An 18,425-nucleotide genomic window follows, 5' to 3' on the forward strand; every position below is an offset into this window, starting at 1 on the left:
AAAATAGGTTTTCTGTTTTATCTTTAATTTGCTCTCTAGTTTACTATAAGAAAACAACATAAAAATAATAAAGAATTCATGATACATAGTTGAAAGTAAAAACCTTAAAGCTGAATTTTTAAAGGATATCCTGACTTTGTATTGGAGTGATTTTTTTACTTGGAAATTGTTTTCAAAATACTTCAGCATACAAGGACAAGTAGAATATTACTGTGTCATACAACAAGAAATGATTAACAAAATTCTTTTGAATCCATCATGCTATATATTCAAAGATTCATGTAAAATATGGATTATATAAAACTATGTATGATTTTCAAAATTTCTTCACACCAAAATAAACTTCTTTTAATTCTATTTTTTCCATTAACTTTTTGAAATATCCTCATAGTTATTAAATATAAATATGAGAAATTATCAAACAGGAGTTACTTTTTGTTTGAGAAGCTAAAGATAATTACATGCAACAAAAATGGAGACAAGAACATTACATTCTCAGGAAAAATTAACTTAAACATTATCACAGACCTAAACACAAGACATAAAACTACAAAACACCTAGAAGATAGATTAGGAGGAAAATCTACATGAACTTGTATTTGGCAATAACTTTTTAGATAACACACAAAAGGCATGATTCATGAAAGAAAGAATTAATACGATGAACTTCATTAAGATTAAGGCATTGTCAGGGGATTAAGAACCTATGCAGACTTTGAGAAAAAAAAATTGCAAAAGATGTATCTGATAAAGAACTCTTACCCCAAATGCAGAAACAAGGTCTTATGACTCAATAATAAGAAAACAAGCAATTTAATCAAAAAATGGGGCAAAGACCTTACAGTTGCTAAATGAACGTATGGAGAGATGCTCTGCATCACATGTTATTAGGGAACTGCAAATAATAACAATAATGAGATACTACTACACACTTACTAGAAAGGATAATTTTTTTAAATGTCAATATCAAATGCTGATGAGCATGTAGAACAACTGGGACTGTCATCTGTTGCTGTTGGAAATGCAAAATGGTATAACCATATTGGAATACAGTGATAGTTTCTTCCAAAACCAAATACCATCTTTTATATGACCCAGCAATTGTAATTCTTGATACTTCCCCAAACAAGTTGAAAGTTTATGTCCACACAAAAAAATATAGGGACATAGATGCTTATAGAAGCTTACTTTATAACTGTCAAAATTTGGAAGCACCTAAGATTTTATTCAGTGAATGGATAAATAAACTCTCATACTTCCATACAACAAGATATTAGAGCTAAAAAGAAATGAGCTCTCAAGTCATGAAAATACACAGAGAAAACTTAAATGCATCTGCATATTACTAAGGGAAATAAATCAATACACAAAGGCTGTACATTGTATGATTCCATTTGTATGACATTCTGGAAAAGTAGGATCAACAGACAGTGAATTATAAGTAATTGCCAAGAATTGGGGAGGAGGAAGCAATGAATAGATGGAGAGAAACCTTTATAGAATTGAAACTATTCTGTATGATATTATAATGGTGGATACACATCATTACATTTTTGTACAACCCTAATGTATAAACTATTGTCTTTGGATGATAATGATTCTTCAATGCTGGTCCATCAGTTGTAATGAATGTGCCCTCTGGTTGAGAGATGGTGGTATTGGGAAAGGCTAAGCATATGTAGAGGTAGAGGATACATAGGAAGTCTGATATTCCTTTCAATTTTTCTATTTAATATACAATGACCCTTAAAAATAGCCACTTTATTTATGCTTTCAGATATTGAATACATTTGACTTTTCACTCATTTGTATAAGGATTGATTAGATCTAATTAGAGCCGTTTCAGAGAATATTTATTATATAAATTATGAGAATAACAAACAACTCATTTAGGACAAGGCAAGATTTTGAGAAGGAATAGATACATTTACCTGAGGTTGCTCTCAGCTGTTGCTCAGTAAGATCATCTTCACAGGTCCTGGCTCCCAAAGAGGCAGTTTCTGCAGAGGATATCAGAATGAAAGGTAATCAGCATACCACATCCAGTTCTCATATTATAGCCAATATTACCAGAACCCAAAATATGGCCAGGAGAAGAGAAAAGTATCATGTGGAGCTCGGGTGAGTCTCTAGCACACCTTACATCCTAGTCAGCATCACTGTGTTCTTAAAATTATATCTGCAAAACACATTGAATCTGTTTAAACTAATTAAAAATTAAAATTAAAAAAATGAGACCAGGGAGTGGTGAGTTTAGATTTAATTCCTGAAGACCAACAGTACAGAACCAATACAAAAAATATAGACAAAATATAGAAGCAGGGAAGGTTCATTCTGATTTTCCCTCTGTTTGGCTAAGCCTACATTAGATATATGCTATACTGAAATGACATATTACATACATTTTGCATATCCTTTTACTTCTTTGCAAGGTATCAAAAAGAAAAGAAAAACTCATTATATTATAGCTGATGTGAGAGAACAAAGCGAAGATCAAGCACTTGAGGGAGAAACCTGGAGAATAAGTCCAAGTCATCAACAAATCCACATCTTTATTCTGATCTTTTATTTGAGCTGCCGAAGTGCCAACAATGTCCCAGCTTGCTAAACTCAAAACCAGAAATCATGATTTTTCCCCAATTGTACTCTTCCTTTTTGTTCCCTGTTGTACTGGAAATCTCTTAAATATAAACCACAAAAATAAATAAATAAACAGACCTTAGAAGTCATTTTTTTTTTATTTTTTATGTTTGCCAGGCAGAGTTAGACAGTGAGAGAGAGAGACAGAGAGAGAGTTATTGACAGTGACAGAGAGACAGAGAGAAATGTCTGCCTTCTGTTGGTTTACTCCCCTAATGGCCACTACAGCTGGCAATGTGCTGATCCGAAGCCAGGAGCCAGGTACTTCCTCCCAGTCCCCCATGCGGGTGCAGGGACCCAAGCATTTGGGCCATCCTCCACTGCCCTCCCGGGCCACAGCAGAGAGCTGGACTGGAAGAGGAGCAACTAGAACTAGTACCCGGCGCCCCAACTGGGACCAGAACCCGGGGTGCCGGCGCCGCAGGCAGAGGATTAGCCAAGTGAGCCACTGCGCCAGCAGAAGTCACTTTTAACACATCATTCTTTGTCCACAACAAATTATCACAGGCTGTTGATTCCATTTCACAGTGTTTCTTGTTATGTTTCGCTCTCTATTTCCTTTTTCATCTTTTCTTCCTTGACAATTTCAGTAGCCTCTACAATAATCTTTCTGCCTCACATTTCTCTCTTTCTGCTTTGATGCATTATAATAACTCAAGAGTTATATCTGAATTCTTTACTTAGTGTTGGGTTAATGTTAAAATTAACTGCAATAGATCTTTGTAAAAAATAAGAATGGAAATGAGAGAGAGAGGAAGAGGAAGAGTGGGAGTATGGGCACGAGGGAGGTAGGTTAGAAAGAATTACTGTGTTCCCGAATTTGTGTATGTGAAATGCATGAAGTTTGTATTCCTTAAATAAAAACTTTAAAAAAAATACGGGACCTTCATTACAAACCATTGCTCTACCACTTTCTAGTTTGTGGAGCTTGGGCAAATTCTATAAGCTCTTTGAGCCTCAATTCCCTCATTTGTAAAATGAATATATAATTATCTAATCAATAACTGAAAGAAAATATACTAAATGCAAATAAACATACAATGTGATGTAGCATTCAAAGTCAGAAGTGGTTAAATATCAAGAATTTTAAAAAGTTATTGCAGAAGGTAGGTGTGTGGCATAATGATTAAGTCACAACTCGGGATCCTATATCTGATGCTTCCTGTTAATGCAAACCCTGGGAGACAGCAAGTATTGGGGTCCCTGCCACCTACATGGAAGACCAAGATAGAGTTTCAGGCTACTGGCTCCAGCCTGGACCAGCCCTGACTGTTGAGGGCATCTGGGAAGTGAACCAATGAACAGAAGTTTCTCTCTCTCTCTCTCTCTCTTTCTCCCCTATCCCTCTCCTGGTCTTTCAAATAAAATGAGAACAAATAAAGAAAACATTTTGAGCTGGCACCGCGGCTTATGAGGCTAATACTCTGCCTGCGGCGCCAGTACTCCATGTTCTAGTCCCAGTTGGGGCACCAGATTCTGTCCCGGTTGCTCCTCTTCCAGTACTGCTCTCTGCTGTGGCCCGGGAAGGCAGTGGAGGATGGCCCAAGTGCTTGGGCCCTGCACTCACATGGGAGACCAGGAAGAAGCACCTGGATCCAGGCTTCAGATCGGCGCATCGCGCCGGCCATGGCAGCCATTTGTGGGGTGAACCAACGGAAGGAAGACCTTTCTCTCTGTCTCTCTCTCCCACTGTCTAACTCTATCTGTCAAAAAAAAAAAAAAAACATTTTGACATTTTGTAAAAGAATTATAGAATTTTTATCCTGACAAAAAGGTTCATGCTTATCTAATATTTCTAGGCAATAGCATCTCTGTCTGATTCAGAATGCTTTAACTAAACAAATAATTAACCTTGAAAATAGAAATGCACATCAGTAGACTATTGCATTTACTAACTCTTTTCCCTGCTGTATCCAAACCTTTGGCCTTTGGTGTTAATCTGTCTAAAAACAATGTAATCATAATAAACACTTAGTGCCCACACCTCACACATCCCTACACAGAAAAAAATCATTTTCTTTTTCTGTAATGATATCTTAAATTGGTGTTGAAAGGAAGAATTTATCCTCAGTCTTTGCTTATAAACCACGAGTAAATTCCAAATAGATCACAGCCTTGAAGTGCATCCAACATGGCACTCAGGCAACCCACCGTCTTCCCTCTGGCAGTTTCTCAGGTCTTTATGCCTTGATGAGTGTTTTTCCATTAACTTTGAATGCCTTTCTGTTCTCCTCCTGTTAACCTCCTATTCTTCCCTCCAAACCAAAAGTTTAGACAGTACAGTGATGTGCTCCAGTAACAACTAGCTTATATATAGGTTTCAGCACTTATCATGACACATTGTGGTTACTTTTTTACATAAGTCATATGTGCTTTTCCAAAAAAATGTGAGTTCCTCAAGAGCACCTTCTCATTTTCACAGATTCCAGCATAAGGACCGACTCAAATGTATTAAAGTAACCTAAGACACTTTTATTCAAATTATCTATACCATATAGCCTGAAACAGATAAGTCTCAGCATGAGAATTTTATAAAAGTTTGCCAGAGCCTCAAGGCTCTAATTTAAAGCTCTGCTAATTATACCAAACACAGATAATAATTCCTGTTACATATATAAATGTGTATGTGTATTTCCTCTTTTGTAGCAAAAAAAAAATCCCCATAATTTATCAAAGAATACTTAGCACTACATACACACACATACACACACACACACTTCAGAGTATACAGACCTGTTCAAAATAGGTTATCAGTAGTACACTGAGGAAATTTGACCAAATGATTGCTACTCCTTAGATTAATGAAAATAAAACAATGAGCTCCTAATCCTTTCCTATGCTGTCAAAAACTACCTAATTAGACGCAATGTAGCCCTCATAATAGAATGAAGAGACAATTATCATTCTTTATGGTACAAATCAGGAGACTGGGGCTTAAAAACATTAAGGCAACTTGTCATGAAGTCAGAAATCAACAGAACCTGGGATGAAACCTTTGTGTGGTATAAAAGCTTGAAATTTTTGTTGTAACCAGTTGTAATCCCACAATATTTGGGAGCCCGTTTTTCTAGTGTTACTGAAGGCCAGAAGCCAAGTGGCAGGGAGGGAAGCAATTTTCCGCTAATCTTGTGAAAATTCTGGCATTTCATAAAACATTTACATTCCTTGAATATAAAATGTAACCAAGTAATAGTTTGGTGCCATGCTAAAATCCTTTCATTTAATAATGATTTAAGGAAATGTACAAGATGTCAAAATCAAAAACTGTTATTTAATCTCATAAATTAGGTCATGTGGCACTTGGAGCCTGCTCCAATGAGAGCTACTTGTGCGAATAATCTCATAAAGGAATGTGGCTCAGTATGACACAAAAGTCTTTTTAGACCCTAAACAATGTTCTTCTTTATACAAATGATATAAATATTTTAATAAAGGAGCTTTTAAGTTATCAAATAAACTGATTAATCTATGCTTTTCTGCCTGTGTAAAAGGAAATGTTTAAAATCTAGTAATGACACATAGCATCTTGCAATATTTCACCTTAGTAATCACTCTGTACTAACAAATCTGACTGCTGTTAACATGATCTGTCTCTTTGGCTGGTGATTTAATTAGATTACTAATCTGGGTTCTCTAGCACCTGACCTTTCTTGCTTAATACTATTTAAAAATAATGCTATTGACTTAGTTTATCCAGTATTCTACTCTAGTCTATTTGGCAATGATCAGACATGAGAAAATGATACCAAATTATTCTATTTTTATTAACACAATGTGGGTGTAATCAGCAGCATTTCCCATGGAATAGCATATTGATCATCACAATCACCATCATCAACAACATCTTGCAGATTATTTGTCCTGTGCCAGGTCCTGATTGATGCTCTCTGTATGCGTTATGACACTCCCAGTTAGTAATGGAGAATGATTTGTGCGTACAATTTCATTTTGGGAACAGTGCCCTTAGCACAAAGATATACTGAATTACATTTTTTCAAATCCTACAATTAGCTTTCTTTTTGATTCTTCAGTTATTTTTAATATTCATTTTTCTCAGCTGGCCTGAGTTCTTCTAAACATGTATCCCCTTAGCCTAACCCAAACAACTTCATCTATAAAGACAAAAGCTTAATTCCTAAATGTTTAGGGTCTGTTGTAATCATGAAAGTAGAGGTTTTCATGACTCTCTCTTTCTCCCTGTCATTACTTGGCACTGCCACATCTACCCGTAAGTCTTATTACTCTCATTATTACTCTTATTACATCTCATTACTGTTTTTCACCTTTCCTTTCTCTTAGCTGAATACTTATTCTGATAAGTAAACAAATAGTTTTCAGACACTTAGCTTGGGTTCAAATATCAAACTCATCTAGCAAATCTCTCTTTTTCTTTCTCCTTGAAAAGAGAAAGCACTTTTTAAAAGCTATAATCAACAGACCAGTGTCGTAGCTCACTAGGTTAATCCTCCACCTGCGGCGCCAGCATCCCATATGGGTGCCGGGTTCTAGTCCTGGTTGCTCCTCTCCCAGTCCAGCTCTCTGCTGTGGCCTGGGAAGGCAGTGGAGGATGGCCCAGGTGCTTGGGTCCCTGCACCCGCATGGGAGACCAGGAGGAAGCACCTGGCTCCTGGCTTCGGATCGGCCGTAGCAGCCATTTGGGAGGTCAACCAACAGAAGGAAGACCTTTCTCTCTGTCTCTCTCTCTCCCACTGTCTAACTCTATCTGTCAAATAAAAAAAAAAAAAGTTATAATCAACGGAAAGCTCATGGTCAGGGAAAAACCTGGAATTTTAGTTTTCAATGATATATATGCATACGTATGCAGAGAATTCTAAATTTAAGATTTGAAAATGAAACTAATCTGCATTTGATGACAATAGCCATGTACTTTTTATATTCTTATCAACAAAATTTGAGAGGCATTCACTGCAAGTTCAATGACAATTGAAATTTTCACAATTGCATTGTGGCAAAGCAGGTTGAGCTGCCACTTGGGATCCCCACATCCAATACTGGAGTGTCAGTTCAAGTCCCACTTCCTCTGCTTCCAAACCAGCTTCTTGCTAATTCACGTGGTAGGCGGCAGAGGATGGCTCAAGCCTTGGGTTTCTGCCACCCTTGTGGAAAACACAGATTGAGTTCTCAGCTCCTAGATTCAGCCTGCTCTACAGGTATTTGGAGAGTGAAACAGGTGATGGAAGATCTCTCTATACACAACTGTTTCTGCCTTTCACTTTCTCTCTCTCTCTCACTCTCACTCTGGCTTTCAATCACTCAATAAATAAATAAAGTGTGAATTTTCTGTCTGCCAGATATGACACTAAGATAGTACAGCAGTCATCCCTTAGCCATAGACTCAGTTTCCCAGTTCTGGTTACCCATAGTTAATTTCTGTCAGTACAATATATTAAGACATTTTGAGAGGAAGGCCATATTCATGTAACTTTCACTACCAGGTATGTAACACACTTATTCTATTGTGTTATTATTGCTATTAAGTTCTTACTGTGTCTAATTTATAAGTTAAACATGATCATAGATATATATGTATCAGGAATAGTATGGAATAAATATGGCCCAGTCCTGTCCCTGGTTTCAAGCATTCACTGGGAGTCTTGGAACATAGTCTCTGTAGATGAGGGTCAGGCAGGCTGTGGGGCCCACTCTCAGAGTTGCCATCAAGACTTCCACAGTTCCCCCTTGGCACTAATTTGCTAGAGCATTAAAGAATAAAGTATATCCCTATTGTTAGAGAATGTTTATAATATAAAATAAGATATATACCATCAGAGGAAAAATTAATTCAAATAGTGTAAGCTAATAACATTAAGAAAAAAAAAATAATTTCTATGATGCCAGTAAACATTTTGAAGCCCACCTTACTGCTATCTCTTAAGACAGATACTTTTTTAAATTTTGAGAATAGAAATAAATTCTAAAATAGAATTTTATGGCGATGGTGTGGTGCCATGGATTAAGCCACTGCCTATATATCACTGGCATCCCATATGAGTGCCAGTTTTAGTCCAAGTCCCAGTTGCTTAGCTGCTGATCCAGCTCTCTGCTAATGTGCCTGGGAAAGCAGCAGAGCATGGCCCAAGTGCTTGAGTCCCTGACACCCACATGGGAGACTCAGATGGAGTTTCAGGCTGCTGGCTTTGGCCTGGTCCAGCCCTGGCCATGGGAGCCATTTGGGAAGTGAAACAATGAATAGAACCTCTCCTTCTCTCTATCTCTTCTTCTCTATTTCTCTGTCACAGTGCCTTTCAAGAAATAAAATAAAAACTTTTAACAATAAAACAGAGTTTCAAATAAGCCTCATTCCAGAACCCGTCTAGCCACCACCCACTTCCCCATTTCACTTTTGGAGGACCTCCCCTCTCTACAGAGACCATAAGACTCTGACTGGTTCCAGAAGGATGCTTTAAGGACTCTGAATACAATAGAAGATATTGGCAGACCTCTAATTTCACAAGAATAAGTTACCACTTGTTGGAATCTGTCAGCTGCTAGGCATGTAACAATGCATTTTCTTTTTCAATCCACACAGTAATCTGTAAGAAAAATTACTACTCTTATGGAATATATGAGATATCAAAACTCAGGCAATTTAAGTAATTTATTTTCCAAAGACATACAGCAGCAGAGGGAGGATTTGGGCAAGTCCCAGACTCCAAGGCTCTATATATCTCCCTGGAGAGTGTTGCCTCCAGGCAGCCCCCAGGGCTCAGGGACCTAGAAGACCGAAAACTGAAATTTTTTCTCCTGAGAAAAAAACTCAAACTCCTTCAAAGCAAATCCATCATAACAAGACAAATATTTAGGAGACTATAGAGCATTTCAAAAAGTTCATGGAAATGAAATAAAACAGATAAGCTTATTTTAGTGGAAAATTTTTTAATTCATATAGTTTTTCATAATTTACATTTTTCCGTGGACTTTTTGAAGACTCCTTGTATTATGAAGTTCAACACTTATTACTATCACATTTTAATAAAGACCTCTGAAGTTGCTTAGGCATTATAAACGTGAAGTCACTGTTCAGATGAAAGATGTTTACAATTAAAAATGATTTCAAGTCCTCTTCTCTCTCCTTTTCCTATATGGATACAAAGAGTGTTCTTCTAAAAAGCCGAGCGACTCAGCGGGCTACCAAATTGTTCTGAGTAACCAGGCAACATCATCTTTGTTGACCTGCAGAGCTTTCTCTTAAATTATTTCTTCCAGGCAGTAATAGACTGAAGTGTATTGGATGCTCTAGTGTCAATTATCTGAATGGGGCTGGATTTGTAATTTTTTATTTTCTGGAAAAGTAAAGCTCCTTTGCCCTGCCCTGTCTGGTTTTACCCAGAAGTTATTTTTGTATAGTGAGGGAGTGGTTTCTCCTAGGGACTTCTGGACCACAAATGTGTGATCACGGCTTTCTGCTCCTTGAATCATCTATGACCTCAGCATAATGGGGCTGCAAAAGATTTAATAAGTTCCTGCTATCAATTAGTTTCAATAAATTACTCATACATCTTTTTAATGTCTTACATTGTAAAATTCTCTTACTGAAACTTTTTTAAGATTTATTAATTCCTAATACATTTCTTCATATAATTTCATTTCTGAAATGTTTTTGGAAATTAAAACATCGAACTTGTATGATCAGAATTCAAGCATAATACTGTGTTCCCATCTATCAGCCAGTTGCCCAGTTAAAGTTACGTCCTTACAGGATTCATTACAATCTGTCTTTACATTGTCTAGAATTTTGACATATTGTGCTAGCTTTACTAAGTTGCACCTCTGGTCCAATAGCTGATCCCCATTCTACCCAATAAGTCCCTTTCTTCATGCTGAATACTAGCCAGTTATTTTAACCTTTTATATCCTATATCATCGCATGGCTAGGTTTGTTAAAGTACATTTTATTTTAATATGAACATTTAACATGAGATCTATTCTCTTAAAACTTTTTATATGTATGATACAGTATTGTGGACTATAAATACAAGTAAAATGAGTGTCAGATCTCTGAAACTTAAGTCATATGACTTAATTGAAACTTTGTGCCCACTGATTAGTAACTCACCATTTCCTCTTCCCCTCAGTCCCTGGCAACAATGACTCTGCTCTTTGATTCTATTAATTTAACTGCATTTAAGTGGAGTAATACAATGTTTATCTCTTCTGGCTTATTGGGCTTAGCATAACATCCTCAATGTTCACACATGTTGTCTTATAGCTAGTTTTTAATCCACAAAAGAATCTACTTTCTACTCCACAGTTACCAAGTTTTCTGAACAGCTACATACTAGGTAAAAAGCCTTTTATTTTATTTTATTCTATTTTTTAGGGAAAAATTATTATCCAGTGTGCTTTTTAAATCACTATTTCCTTTAATTCTTTCAAAGACTCCTTATAGGGATATTATTTACACTCAGAAAAGTTGCATTTCATTGGCACAATCTTGTTATTTGGTTGTTAAAAGCTTCTGTAACTTCTGTTAAATATCATCTTAAGGAGTTTTGCATTAAGAGGTACCTCCCTGCATGACTACATTGTTATTTTTTTTAAAGATTTTATTTATTCATCTGAGAGGTAGAGTTACAGACAGTAAGAGGGAGAGACAGAGAGAAAGGTCTTCCTTCCATTGGTTCACCCCCCAAATGACCGCCAACAGCTGGAGCTGTGCCAAAAGAAAGCCAGGAGCCAGGAGCTTCTTCCTGGTCTCCCACGTGGGTGCAGGGACCGTTTTCTACTGCTTTCCCAGGCCGTAGCAGAGAGCTGGATTGGAAGTGGAGCAGCCTGGACTAGAACCAGAGCCTATATAGGACGCCAGCGCCACAGGCGGAGGATTAACCTATTGTGCCACAGCGCCAGCCCCACTAGATTGTTTTTAATTGACTGCAAGTATAGAGTTGAATCAACTTCACAATTTTTTAAAGTTTTATTTATTTATTTGAAAGGCAGAAAGAGAGAGGGAGAGGGATAGATAAGAGAGACAAGAGACAGGGGAGAGACGAAGAGAGAGATCGATCTTCCATCTGCAGGTTCACTCCCTAAATACCTATAGCAGCCAGTGCCCCACCAGACAGAAATCAGCAGCCAAGAACTCCAGCTGCATCATGAACGTGGCTGGCAAAAACCCAAGTATTTGGGCCATCACCTGCTGCCATCTAGGTTCATCAGCAAGTAGATGGATCAGAAGTGGAGGTGAATCTGCCTCTGAGGCACTCTGGTATGGGAGGTGGGCATCTTAAGCAGTGATTTAAACAACTGTGCTCACAACACCTGCCCACAATTTCACAACTTAAAAAAATACATTTCTAAAAAACATAATTTCATGATGTCCAAGATTTTATTTCAATTATATTTGGTAAGTTACATGTGCATACTTATTGAAGCCCTCATTATCTCTGGCTGTGGAGAACAAGAGAAAGTAATTCCATAATCCCTGTATTTATTTAATTTTTTTTTTTTTTTTTTACTAACTGAGGTTCAATCTCATTGCTTCCAAAGTTTAAACAAGCAGATATCAGTGATATGAAATTGCCTATTTCTGCCATAGCAACCTGGCTCAGTAGCAATGGCTTGGCCAAGTTGTAGTAACAGAAAATGAACTTTGAAGATCTGATTGTGACACATAAGTCAGCTTATGTTTTCTCTTGCCTAAAGAGATCCTCTTCTCCCTTATTCCAAAACTCAGGCACAGACTCTCTATTAAGATAAAATCTTGATGTGAAGTTACAATAGCGGAATGTACAGATCTGCTAATGTGGCATGCTATAAAACTCTTAACATCTCCATTTATACATAAATAATTGAGTTTGAGTAATTTCTATACTATTCCTTACACTGTAGCCACCCAAATCATATGCCTTAATGAACTTACCATTAAAGCACAAAACATGTGTGTGATTTTTTTTCTTTAAAGTAATTCAGAGTGAAGCAAAACAGTATTTTAGAGCTTTCATAAAGTCCATGGCAAGTGGGAAATGCATGAGATAAGGATTTCATGAAGGAACCCTGGCTTCCATCTATGTAAATTTAAACTGATCTAGTAATATGTTGGAGCAGTTTCGTCATCTATTAAATAGGGGTAAAATTAAATTTCTCTTTCCACCACATTTAGTAATAAAAATGGTGAAATGTAAGTTGTTGTTATCACCACCTCCAGGTGATCATGTAAAAAAAAAACATACTCTTTGTACTATATTTTTCTAAATATTTAATGCTTAAATATACTGAAATAGAATGTCTCACTATTATTTATAATAATAAACTACATTTTACAGTTATATACATGGGGAAAGTATTGCTTTCCATATGCAGATGTATTTATTTTGTTAATTATATTTGGCCATAAAAGAAGATCTTCAGATGACTAAATCAGTTCTTTTTACCAACACTATAATTGTTGAAATAAATTTACCATTAACCTAAGATGTAGAAAAGCTTCCTAGAGTATATGTAAATAATCCTTGGTTTCTACTGTTGGGAATTTTCTTCATCTCAACACATTAGAAAATGCCAAATTTATATAGTAATATACCCCAAATTATACTTGTGAGAATTGACCTAGGAAGTTATGAATATAAGCATAAGTGAAATAAATATGGAAAGCAAAAGTTAGTGAAAGTATGCACAGCCCCCAAAAAGGAAGATTAGAAAGGCTGGGTAGGAGCCAAGAGTGAGGACGTGTACTACTGGAACCTGCTATGAATTTTTAAGACAATACTTATATGTATCCATGAAATACTCATTTATTAAATCATTGAGTCATTCATTAATGAGCAAACAGATTGATGATATTTGGCACATTTTTGTCTTTGGACTATATTAGCAGTAGAAAAATTGTTCCTGAAAAACAGCCAATTTATCTTCAACTTTGTTGGAATGCATGTATTGGCCTAGCGTTCCTAGGTCTTGGCAAAATGAGAGCTTCATGCAGGCATGCCATAATCATATTTTCATCTTTGGGATGCTGTGCACAAGACGGAATAGAAGAAGATGAATTTTGCTGTAAACAAAAAAATTCTTAAAGAATGACAGAAACTACAGCATCTGTTGCAATTCAATCTATTGCTGCTTAGAGGAAATCATGAAGAAAAGAAGAGCAGTTATTACATAGGAGAGAAAAATAATGTTTAAAAAATTCATTGGTGTAAGAAAAAAGATTATGAACTCAGATTGGGACATGAATTTGAGTACAGATGTGAACTAAGGATTTAAGGACATGAAACTAGATTTTGGAAGAGAAGTCTGAACTAAATATATGTAGAAGCAACATTAATTGGCTTGTGAGTAAATAACAGTCCTCAGGACGAATACATAGAGTATGGAAGATAAGGGGTGAGGGTGCAGCTCGAAGGAATTAAAATTAAGAAGTGGGACACTGAACGATGATAAAAAATAATGACAATTTTTTGTGAAGAGCCCTGGCAGCTCTGCCAAGAGTTGGATCACTGGAAATGGACCTGCCCTGGAGTCGAAGGATGCCCAGGTCAGAGCCACAGATCTTATTGGCTCTAAGCTGAAAAGCCCTTCACTCAGCCCAACTTCCAAAGTGACCACTGCTGCTGAGGGGATGGTCAAGTAGGGTCAGCAACATTGCAGGCAGAACTGTAAATTTCTTGTTAGAGATGCCCCCTGCCTTTACCTGGCCAGCTCTCCTCCCAGGCCAGCCAAGTAATGAAAGTCAACAGAGTGCCTTCCCCTAGGAGGTTCACACCCCCCCTTAGGATGTACCCCATGCGAAGAGATAGATAGGTCTGGGCCTCTTAACTTACAAGGCCTAAAGCCCAACAGATTATTATCAAGCCCCTTCTATCAGGTTCTATTTGCCTCTCAATCAGAAAACTTAATTGTAGCTTAGACAGCACCTTTCTTAGCTCCTCTAATAATGACTCTGTCCTTTGTTCTAGGCCCTGTCTAGCGCACTTGGGCCTCATTCCTTTGTAATCACAACCTCTACTCTACCACCAATGGCTCTACTCCCAACCTGTGTGTACTGATGGTCCTCTTCCCCACTTAATGCTGTATAATTGTTCAAACCTGGTAAATACCACTCTTAGGATCATTGGTTACTATCCTCACTCTGTCTTTTATGACCTTGTCTAAATATGATCAGAGTCGGCAAACTTGGAAGGCTTCCATAGCCTTGGCAACTCATGACGACAGCCTAGGATGGTTACTGGCGCCATAAACTAGAGTGTCAATTTGTTGGGTCAACAACAGGAGCCACTGTGCACTTGCTCCTCATGTGGGATCTCTGTCCTTAATGTGCTGTACATTTTGATTTAATGCTATAACTAGTACTCAAACAGTATGTTTCTATGTGGGTGCAAACTGTTGAAATCTTTATACTAAATTGATCTTCTGTATATAAAGAGAATTGAAAATGAATCTTGATGCAAATGGAAGGGGAGAGGGAGCGGGAGAGGGGAGGGTTGCGGGTGGGAGGGAAGTTATGGGAGGGGGAAGCCATTGTAATCCATAAGCTGTACACTGGAAATTTATATTCATTAAATAAAAGTTAAAAAAAAATGACAAAAACAAAGAGGTAATCACAGGACCCTGGAGTGATTAGTAAAATATAGCCAAAGGAAAAGAACTTCTCCAGAAGTTTGAGGAACAAGTATAAAATTTTACAGAAAAGGCAATTAAAATAAGGTCACTTGCTGCTCGTCCCGGGGCAGCGGGTCTGATAGAGCTCCTCAGGGCCAGCCTGGGGAGCTCAGGGGCCGAGCGGGATGATGCGTGTCAGCGGCAAAGGAACCACACCAGAGCCGGGAGATCAGTCAACACCCAGGGCGCAGCCGGGTTCTCCACTTTATTGGGAGGGGAAGAGCTTTTATAGACACAGAAAGGGGGCTGTCCAGGGCACAAGGGAACCGAGCCAACCAGCTGAAAGGTAAGGCAGGACACGAGCCGGGCACAACCTCAAGGGCCTATCACAGCTGAGTACTGTTCACGAATATGGAAGTCTCCTGTCAGGCTAGGTACCTCCCCCGGGGGCCATCTTGGATTGTTGGAAATGCTGAGTCACTGGGATACGGAAGTGTGGCAAAGCCGAGCAAAGGCTCAGCGGCCTAGTGGAGCGAAGGCTTAGCAACTTTGTTTCCTTTTCAACTGGAGCCCCTCCCCCCACCCCCACCCCCCGCAGTCACTGGTTATACTGTGAGAGATGATGGTATGTTGGACAAAAAGAGGCAGTAGACGAACTATTATATATTTGAAAGGAGAAGCAGCTTGGACTTGCCAATGAATTTGAAGAGACAAGTGAAAGACCAAGAAGAATCAAGAATAATCCCAATGTTTTTGGCCCAAGAAATAAGAAGTATGGAGATGGCATTCACCAATATGAGGAAAAATGCAGTTGAATACAGTGAATACTTGCTATGTGCAAGACATTGATATTCCCGTTAAGGAAGTAGAATAAAATAATGTATATTTCAATTTAATCAACTTTTTACTTAGAAAGATACAAAAATGGCTTGCATTATTCCAAATTCCACAAAATATTTCCTCCATGCTTATTAAGCATAAATGACATAATTGGGCTAACATAAATATTAACTCTACATGTTATAAATAAAATAGAGCTTCTAACATTGTTTTATTAAACATGTCAGAAACTTGTTAAAATCATGATGAAAAATGAATACTTTTTTCTAGTTTAAAAAAATGATTTTATGTGCACACTATTCTCTCACCACCACCACTAGTTGTTTAAAACTCTAGGTCTGAGAGGGGAAAAAAATCATGTGTCATTGTAGAGCCTCTTCCCCAGGCCACTTAGTCTCAGAAGTTTCTTTAAAAAAAAAAAAAAAAGATTTATGTATTTGAAAGGCAGAGTTACAGAGAGGCAGAAGCAGAGGCAGAGAGAGAGAGAGAGGTCTTCCATCTGCTGGTTCACTCCCTAGTTGGCTGCAATGCCTGAACCACGCCAGTCTGAAGACAGAAGCCAGGAGCTTCTTCTGAGTCTCCTATGTGGGTGCAGAGGTCCAAGGACTTGGGCCATCCTCTACGGCTTTCCCAAGCCATAACAGAGAGCAGGATCAGAAGTGGAACAGCCGGGACTCAAACCAGCGCCCATATGGTATGCCAGCGCTGCAGGCAGCGGCTTTACAGCTACGCCACAGTGCTGGCCCCTCAGAAGTTTCTTACTGTCTCTGAGCTTCCTGCCTTCAAGAGAATCCTTGATTCCTCATTCATTGCTTTCCATTAGTTAGCTTGCTGTGTAGACTGTTTTTAAATTTAAATTTACTTTATAAAAATTGGTTTTCATTTTATTTGAATTACAGAGACACAGAAATATAGAGAGAGATCTCCCATCTTCTGATATGCTCCACAAATGATCTGAGCCAGGCCAAAGACAGCATCAGGGATCTAATCCAGGTTTCTCACGTGGCTAGCAGGGACCCCAGTATTTGAACTATCATCTGCCTTCCATGGTGTATAACCTCAGGAGGTTGCGTCAGAAGCAGAGCTGGGACTGGAACCAGGTACTGGGTAACCACTGTGCCAAACTTCAGCCCTGTGGATTCATCTTTAGCAGTTTACTGACAGCTTCCTCAGAGCTCTCCTCTTAATACTGTGTGTTAATTGGCTATGCAGGAGCTCTCTGCCTCCAAATCCTCCTTACTTTATCTCTCTGGCATGTGACTAATAAGTGGATTCTCCTAAAACACCTCTTCAGTGATGCCGTTCTTATACTCAGAAAATGTTGAGACCTTATTTTCTGTTTCCTCAAACCTGAATTTATTTGCTGGATTTCCAAAGTTTTTCATGGTCTGAACTTTCTAGCTAATTTTGTCACTCTCTTTTACATGGTCACTAGTAGGCTCTCAGTGATGCTTCCTGTCTATTTTTTGTTTACTCCTATTTCATTTTTCCCCTCAATCCTAAAGACCACACTAAAATAATTAAGTAAATAAATAAATAGGCAAATGAAGAAACAAAGAAAACTAGTTTATTTTCCTATCTTACTCATTCTTTTTTGTCCTCATACCTCTACCACCTACACCAAATCCCACAGTTACAGTACTAGTCTAAATAGTATTGAACTTGAAGTCCCTCAAAATGTCATAATATACCTGGTTTACCATGACAAATTCATTGATTCTATCCTCTGGGTAGCTTCTAAATTCCTTGGGGGCAGGGAACTTTCACTTTCCTGTCTCTCACAACCCCAGGCCAAATGCTACACCCAGAGCTGTTGCTCAATTGTTTTCCTCTCCAGTGATTTCTAAAATCAATGACAGCAGCAGAAGGGAAGAATCCCCCAGACAGCAGTTAGACTAAGATTCTTTTCCCTACTCCATGCTGATTCTGATTCCAATTAATCCATCAAGTATGTGTCAGCTTTGCTGTTTGATGTAAGTATTTGGTATTGTTTCTCAAAGGTAGAACAGTTTAAAATCCTGTTGAAGTGGGCTAAAGAGGGAAACCATTTCTTTAAGATTAGATACTATCTTTGTGAGCACTTCTCTCCTCTTTTCTCTTTCATATACAGCATTTTCACATTGTAGAAATGAGTTACCATACCCTGTTTTTTTTTCCTTGGTCCCTTCTACTGACTGCTCCATGAATATGTGAGTTCTATGCACTTAATTCTTTCTAGTCCAAGCACATTCTTACTTGAAACAAAAGCTCTGGAGGATGAAATAAGAGTAGACAATTATTGCAAAATGGTAATAAAATCACCTCCCCATACTTCCCTTGAGAACTATGGTCTAGGAATATCTGGCTAAGGACTGAAAAAAACTGTCAAGTTGACTTTTTTTTAACTTTTA

General features: G+C 37.9%; 1 protein-coding gene across 4 annotated transcripts in view; it reads right to left on the reverse strand.

Moving 5' to 3' along the window:
- Positions 1-18,425, reverse strand: part of ZFHX4 (zinc finger homeobox 4) — a 210,300-nt gene that overhangs the window by 41,541 nt on the left and 150,334 nt on the right. For all 4 annotated transcript variants that reach the window (XM_062188330.1, XM_062188331.1, XM_062188327.1 and 1 more), the window contains exon 5: positions 1,932-2,000. In XM_062188330.1, coding sequence (XP_062044314.1) covers positions 1,932-2,000 — 69 coding nt within the window. The remainder of the gene's footprint in view (positions 1-1,931; positions 2,001-18,425) is intronic.

This window comes from Lepus europaeus, chromosome 4, assembly GCF_033115175.1.
Source record: "Lepus europaeus isolate LE1 chromosome 4, mLepTim1.pri, whole genome shotgun sequence".
Classification (NCBI taxonomy): Eukaryota; Metazoa; Chordata; class Mammalia; order Lagomorpha; family Leporidae; genus Lepus; species Lepus europaeus.